The 7,937-nt window shown below is 34.3% G+C and overlaps 1 protein-coding gene across 1 annotated transcript in view; it reads right to left on the reverse strand.

Moving 5' to 3' along the window:
* Positions 1–7,937, reverse strand: part of IPO11 (importin 11) — a 227,213-nt gene that overhangs the window by 109,870 nt on the left and 109,406 nt on the right. Inside the window, exons 18-19 of the mRNA XM_012664506.1 lie at positions 5,529–5,608; positions 5,014–5,094 (exon numbers count right to left, since the gene is read on the reverse strand). Coding sequence (XP_012519960.1) covers positions 5,014–5,094; positions 5,529–5,608 — 161 coding nt within the window. The remainder of the gene's footprint in view (positions 1–5,013; positions 5,095–5,528; positions 5,609–7,937) is intronic.

Genomic DNA, 7,937 nt, shown 5'->3' on the forward strand with positions numbered 1-7,937 from the left:
AAAAAAAAAAAAAAATCATTAAGTATATAACTGAGGGAGTCATCACCTTTTTACATTTCAAAGGAAAAGAAAGAAAAAATAGGTTTTTGCTGCTAAAATTATAAGGGTAGTGTTGAATAGTAAGCTAATTTGGAATTTTCAATAATAAAAAAATTTTAAAGGATTGTGTTATTCTGAAAAGCAAAAAAGAATAAGATACAATTAATTTTAAAGAGCCAGATAAGATCTATAGTTCTTGATAATAATATACTATCATTTTGTAAGACAGCTGCTTACTTTTAAAAGTAAATTTAATTAATGTACTCTTTATTTCACATAAGCATTTATGTAGAAGAAATGGTTAAAGAAAAAAGGGAGAACAATATGGCTTGTTTTGTTTTTCTACAGCTAAAGATCTTAGCAACTGAACAAATTATTTGGCCTACAAGTGTACTAGCCTATTTTCCCCCAAAGGGAGATTGTATAATGAAACAGCTACATAATTTTATTATATAATTACATAAAAATAGCTACCTCTTAGATCAGCTTATTACATGCTAAGCATTGTTCTAAGTGCTTTATATACATAAGCTCAAGTAATCCTCACACATCAACCTTAGAAAGTAGGTAAAGTCATCATTCCCATTTTATAGATTGAAAGTGAAGAACAAACAGTAAATTGCCCACATCACACAGCTATCAAGTAGCAGAGTCAATATTCTAACCCTGGCAATCTCACTTTAGTGTACAGTTTTACCTGCTATGCTATGCTCCAATTATTTTGTGAGAGTGTAATTAAAAAGTAGTAAGAAGGAACTAAATATTTTCCTTAGGACATCCTAAAAACTTGTCTCATTTTTCAAGGATGTTTCACAATGCCCATTCCAAATAATTCACAAGTTATTAATATCTTTCAACAATTACTTTAATAATGTTGCAGAAAACATCCCCCAACCAAAAGTTTCAATTCAAATTTGGTCTGGGAGGAGTTCTGAATGTGAGAAATAATCTTTTCTTAATCACTTAGAGTATGTGAATTATAATTTAACAGAGAATTTCGATATTGCATAGTTACAGATTAAAATAATCATTTGGTATAGCTCCTTATATAATAAATGAGGGAACTGAAGCCCAGACTGTACTCAAGAGGTATATAAGTAGCAGAGCTGGCTGTGCAAACCAAGGTATACAGGTCAAGGAGAGAATTCCAAATTGACCTTAGTGTACTTGAGACAGGGCATTTCCACTGGATGTGCAATCTTAACATAAAAATTATTGACTCCTTGCCTTTCAAATCACTTATTATGTATGTATTCAGAGAAAATACAGTACATACTTACTGAACTTTGGATAATGGAGAAGTTCACAGTCTAGTAAAGGAGAAAGATAAAACAAATACACTAAAAAAATCTATAAGCAATATGAAAATGACACGGAAATTTTCTGTTTCAGTCACTCCCACATTGCCAATCACTTTTTCCTGGAGTGGTCAGAATAAAGTCCAAAGTGCCAACTCCTTGTTATCTCCTCCACCTCCAGAGAAGAAATTGTCAGCAAGGCAAAAGATGAACCTCAGATTGTATAAAACTGATGAGGTCCCTCGATATAATTACATTGCCACTATGTCAGTTTGGCAAAGGTATAAATGCAATAAAAATTCACAAAACACTTTAGTAAACAACATGTCTACTTATAAGCACTGGAGCTAGGAGAATACGCTGAAATTAATATGGGTGACGACTGACAGAAAAGTGGCGGTAGACCAGGCCCCAAGTATCAAGGGTCTCAACAAGCCACATGCATAATTCCTGCAATTACCCCTTCCTAGCTCACATGCTTGGTAAAAGTGGCTTATACTCCTACCTTTTAGTAAATTCCTTACTCTTAAATAAAATAAAGCAAGCAAACAAACCAAAAAAACCCCTAAAGAACCTATGAAATTAAAACCAAAGTGTTCTACCATATTTTCACTCTTATTTACTGTCTTTTTAGTTGGTAACATTATGTGGGTTTTAAATTTCTATCGTGACTCAAATATAAAATAGCAAAAATCAGAAAGAGTGCTACTCAGATCAGGTTCTGCTTACTGCCTCTCTGTATACAAAAGCTACTTTTCACATTTTAAGAGGAAGTCCTTCTTATGAGTTGAATTATGTCCTCCAATAAAATATGTTGAATGTGATCTGTATCTGTGAATGTGATCTTATTTGGAAATAGTCTTTGCTGATGCAATCAAGATAGTTAGGTCGGGTCCTTAATCCATTATGATTGGTGTCCTTACAGAAAAAAGAGAGCTACAGGGACACTGGAGGAGAACACCATGCAACAATGGAAGCAGAGATAGCATGATGCATCTGTTTGTAAGTCAAGGAATGCCAAAGACTGCCTGCAATCAGCAGAAGAAAGAGAAAGGCTTGGAACAGATTCTCCCGTAGAGACTTCAGAAAGAGCATGGCCCTGCAAATATATTGATTTTGGATACAGAATTAATATAAATATTATAAATAAATTTCTGTTGTTTTAAGCCACCAAGGTTGTGGTACTTTTTTCTGGCCTCTCTAGGAAATTAATACAGTCCTTAATGATTTCCTCAAGCTCATTCCTTTCTCATCAATTTATAATTTAACACTTCAGTAATCTGGCATATGATCCCTCCAATTTACAGATCCTAAAATTGTGTTAAATAACACCATCATCCCCATCCTCAACAGACAATGCTAACAGTACTTTCCTGGCCTTTGTCTTGTTCACGTCTCTGCAGTATGTAATGGTATATTAGCCTGATTCACCCTAGTAGGATTGCCCAGAATTAGCAAATAAAAATATAGCCATGTATCGCTTAACAACAGGGATATGTTCTAATAAATGCACAGTTAGATACCTGATTTCATCTTGTGCAAACATCATAGAGTGTACTCACACAAACCTAGATGATAATAGCCTACTGCTCTAGGCTATACCAGTAGTAGTGTAGTAGTATAGCCTACTGCTATAGGTACCATATAGCCTAGGCTACAGTACAGCCTATTGTTCTTAGGCTACAAACCTGTACAGCATGTTACTGTACTGAATACTGCCAGCAACGGTAACACAATGCTAAGTATTACTGTATCTAAATATAGAAAAGGCAAAATAAAAAATACCGTATCATAATCTTAGGGGACCACCATCATATACAGGGTCCATCATTGAAATGTTAGGAGACACATGACTGTATTATGTTTTATCTGGCAACCCTAGCCCCTACTCAACTTTTAAGACTCAGTTCCCATCTCAACTCCTCCCTAAAAGAAAATGTGCTCTGCAAAATGCTGGGTTAGATGACCACTTCTATACTTTCACAGCAATATAAGCAAACAGTCAGCAATGGTTCCTAGCAGGAAGCATTTGTGAAAATCACCTCTTTTTGTAAAAATGAGAAACTAATGTCCTATGTTCTGCCTGAATTTTCAAAAAGTTCACCAGGTGATTTTGAGATGCTTCTGACCCAGAACCACTATTGACATAAAACTGAATACAAACTGGTTGTTTACTTGTTTCCTATTCCCAACAGACTTAATTACTTAAGAGCAGGAACTACAGTTTTTCTATCACCTATGCCCAATAGACAAAAGCATTGAATTCCAATATCAGAGGCTGGCAACCTATGCCCATGGTCCAAATCCAACCCACTGCATGATTTTGTAAATAAAATGTTACTGGAACACAGCCACACTCATTCATTTGTATATTATCTAGGACTGCACTCATACTACAACAGTAGGCTTGAACAGCTGAAACAAAGACTGCATGGCCCACAATGTCTAAAGTATTTCTTGTCTCATCTCTTACAGAAAAAATTATAATAGCTGAACCCTGACCCATAGGGTGAATGACTGAATAATCAGCAAATGATACTGAATGCAACCAATTTAAAAGTCAAATTATCCATACATATTTACATGGATATCTGGAGTTTTATATGTGTGTATAATATCTTTGAAGTACTGAATCTTATAAGCTCACACTGATGATTACTCTTCTTAGATACACAACATCTAACATATTGATTAATACGAAATAAGACTTTACCATCTGTACAAACTTTTACCCGCTTAGTCCCCAAAGTACACTTTGGATTGCTGCTATAATTATTGTGATTAAATACATTTCTTACATTGAATTTCTTTGGGCAACCACTTTTTCATTTCACTGACGGGAAGTCAAATTGTTTTTAGGATCTAAGGCAATGCCATGGTTTTTACACTATTAAGTGCTACTTTGTTATGACAGTAACATGTCACCTAACCAGAATTCAGCTTTCTCATCTAACTTAGAACATAGCTGAGAAACTAGAAACAAAAAAGGGGATACTTTTAATATCTCTCAAAGCTCATACATAAGGAATATATGTATGCCTTACGTATACATAAACACATGTACATGTAAAGATATATCATATACACCTATGTACATGTAAAGCTATATTTTAATATACATGCATTTGTGGGGTTTGAGTTTTTTTTATTTTTTTTGAGACAGAGCCTTGCTCTGTTGCCCTGACTGAAGTGCAGTGGCATAAACAGAGGTCACAGCAACTCCGAACTCCTGGACTCAAGCGATCCTCCCACCTCGGCCGCCTGAGTAGCTGGGATTATAGGCATAACGCACCATGCCCAGCTCAGTTCTTAAATATACATGATGTCAACAAATTTGGTACTCTATCATAGCCAACTAAAATGAAAACTACCAAATTATATAGGGAAAAGTTTGTCCCAAAAGCAGGCTAACAAAATGAAGGGGTGAGAAGTATCACATATCATCAGTCATTAGACAATTTATAAAAGAACTAATACTTGCTACACAAAGTAAGGTCTCAAGGTAAGAAACATCTCAATCAGCTCAGACCTTGTTACAAATCCAGAATTGCATTTTAACAGGATGTCCAGGTGATCTATATGCACCTTCAAATTTGAGACCTCTTCTCCAGTGGTATTAACCCAACTGAACACTGTTAAAACACCCTGTCCAGAATTATATCAAAGATGACAATACCTTGAGCACTTGAACTTGACCTTCTGTAGTAATTTCCTTTAACAGCTCACAAAAAGACTGACATAGACCTATTGCATATGTCTGAAATTCAATCAAAAATCAATATATACATAAGAATATATCTACAATATCAAAAAAGCGTAAAATTCAATTTGAGACTCATTATAATCTATTTAAGAATTATTAATAAATAGGAAAGGTCTAAGCATATAAAGTTTCAATTAGAACTCTTAGGAAAAGTTAAGGAAAAAAGATTATACCTAATACAGCGTTTATTGATACAATGATTCTTATAAGAATATAAGGATATATTTATTTATATACCACATTCTCTGTCTTAAATAACAATAGAACTATATGCATCACATCTGCCCTGCAGTGAGAAATGTTCGGTCAATGTTTCATCCCCCAACACCCAGAAAATAATAGACAAATCTTAAACTTTGAAAAAACATCTCTTCATTTCAAATGAGAAATAAATAATTTCTTATAATGCATAAACTACTGCAACATACCTGTAAAAATTCTGTTGATGATAAAAAGATATAACCATTGATGATCTTAAAGCAGGTTCTGAGATTTTCTGAACTTAGTTCTGTCAAAACAATAAATTTCAAAAAGTGGGGGACAAATTAGTTTAAATGAAGAGATTCGTTTTTATTTAAAACTAAGTTATATACCCTTCTTTACAAATCTTTTCTGAGTGCTATACATACTACTAGTATCTATAGATATCTACCTAAAAACTCACATCAACCTATAATTTAATGCTATCTCATTTACTTTTCAGAGGTTGAAACAATTTTAAAAAAGACCAAACTCTGACCTCTTTTTCCTTTCAGAAAAAAGATACATAACCATTTGACCCAACCTTTCAATTCAAACTAAGTCGTTAGTGCTAGCATGGCAAACAACATACAACTGAATCATTTTACCATCATATTTGACATCTGCTTAAATGGGTTCACTCAATGAGCATTTATTGTTATTGCACTGCCACTAAATATGCTGTCTTTCTTACAATTCCCTATTGAACTCCAAAAAATTTTATCATGTTTAGATATTCTCAATCTTTTGGCTTCATTCTTCAAATCTGCTTCCCTATAAAAACCTACACAAAAAAAAATGTTCTTAAACATGTAGTTACCAGAACAACATAGGAAAGGTATATTGTTCTTATTTCAAGTGCAAAGTAGAAACTATTTTGTTAATATTGAATATAAGTGAAAGTTGACGCAGTGCTATTTTCCATGTCTTGTTACATAAAACAGTATGATACAATACAGACTGTATATATAAAATCATACAGATCAAATCATGACCCCAAAGTATCATCTATGCCTAAAACCTACCATTCTCCATTGTAAATATTTTAGAAATTCTATTCTGGCAATAGGACAGATTTTTTTTTTTTAATTTTTTTTTTTTCCTGGCAAAATATTAGCCTAAGCCTTTGGATGCTATTTTAACTCACAACTAAGGAAAGTGAGAAGACACTCTATTCAGATTCGAATTTTCCATTTATTTTCAAAAAAGAATGCAATCCTACCCCTAGCTCAAAATGTCTTTTACAAAGGCATTAGTTCCTATACACTTTAGGATTTGACAGACTAGTTTCAAAAAAGTTGAGAATGGGAAAGGGACAGAGAATGACCAGCTTGTTATTAACACTATGCTAATAAAAGACATTTTTAAAAATAACAAAACTGCCATCTAATTATCTTTTATTTCAGGATAAAAGAGGCCTTTAGGCCGGGCACGGTGGCTCACGCCTGTAATCCTAGCACTCTGGGAGGCCCAGGCAGGAGGATTATTTGAGGTCAGGAGTTCGAGACCAGCCTGAGCAAGAGAATAGAAAGAAATTAGCCGGACAACTAAAAATATATAGAAAAAATTAGCTGGGCATGGTGGCGCATGCCTGTAGTCCCAGCTATTCGGGAGGCTGAGGCAGAAGGATTGCTTGAGCCCAGGAGTTTGAGGTTGCTGTGAGCTAGGCTGATGCCACAGCACTCGAGCATGGGCAATAGAGCGAGACTCGTCTCAAAAAAACAACAACAAAAAAAGAGGCCTTTATAGCAGATAAAGTTATCCTTATGAGAAAGGAGTGATTTTAAAAAGCATACAGCCCATCTCTTCTCACAGATATCTAAAAAACTATTCCTGGCTCAATCTATACAAACAAGTACCTGGGTGATTAAGTTACTTCGTACTCGTTTCCATGTCTCCACTATGCCCAGGATAGCTTTTATTAAATATTCTTGGACATGTTAAAATCAGCAAATATTAAATATTCATATGGAAAATAGCCCTAAAAGTAATAAATTTATCTATTTTAAGGTGCTGAATGTTGTTCATTTCATCCATGAGTTCCTAGTGAGGCTCTAAAGAAAAACTATTGTCTGGCCCTAATACCAGAAAAAGTTACTTTCCAACCATGCTGGAGATCTGTATTTATTTTTAGACACTGAATAATTTAAGTCTATGGTTCTCGGTCAAGGACAATTTTGGCCCTTAAAAGACAATTGGCAATGTCCAGAAAAATTTTGGTTGTCATCACTAGCATCTGGTAGTATCTGGGAATCTTATTAAACATCCTACCATGCACAGGAAAGCCCCCCACAATAACGAATTACCTGGCCCAAATGTCAACACAGTCAAGATTGAAAACCCTGGATCTAAGTGATTAGGTTGCTCTTTTCACATACTGCTGGGACAGCTCTCAGGTAAACATATGGTCCATCAAAGTTTCTATTATAGTATGCTCTGTGAATATACATGATTTATATATGCTGTTATGATTTTATTTTATAATCTGTTCCTCTGTTTTTCTCTATGCTTTTGCTTCTATTTTTAATTTGTATTCTCATTTTACATTTTATCTATTCCTTTAAATTTCTATAGAGAGCAGGGAATGAATAAATTAT

Source organism: Propithecus coquereli, unplaced genomic scaffold (assembly GCF_000956105.1).
Source record: "Propithecus coquereli isolate 6110/MARCELLA unplaced genomic scaffold, Pcoq_1.0 Scaffold9, whole genome shotgun sequence".
Lineage (NCBI taxonomy): Eukaryota > Metazoa > Chordata > Mammalia > Primates > Indriidae > Propithecus > Propithecus coquereli.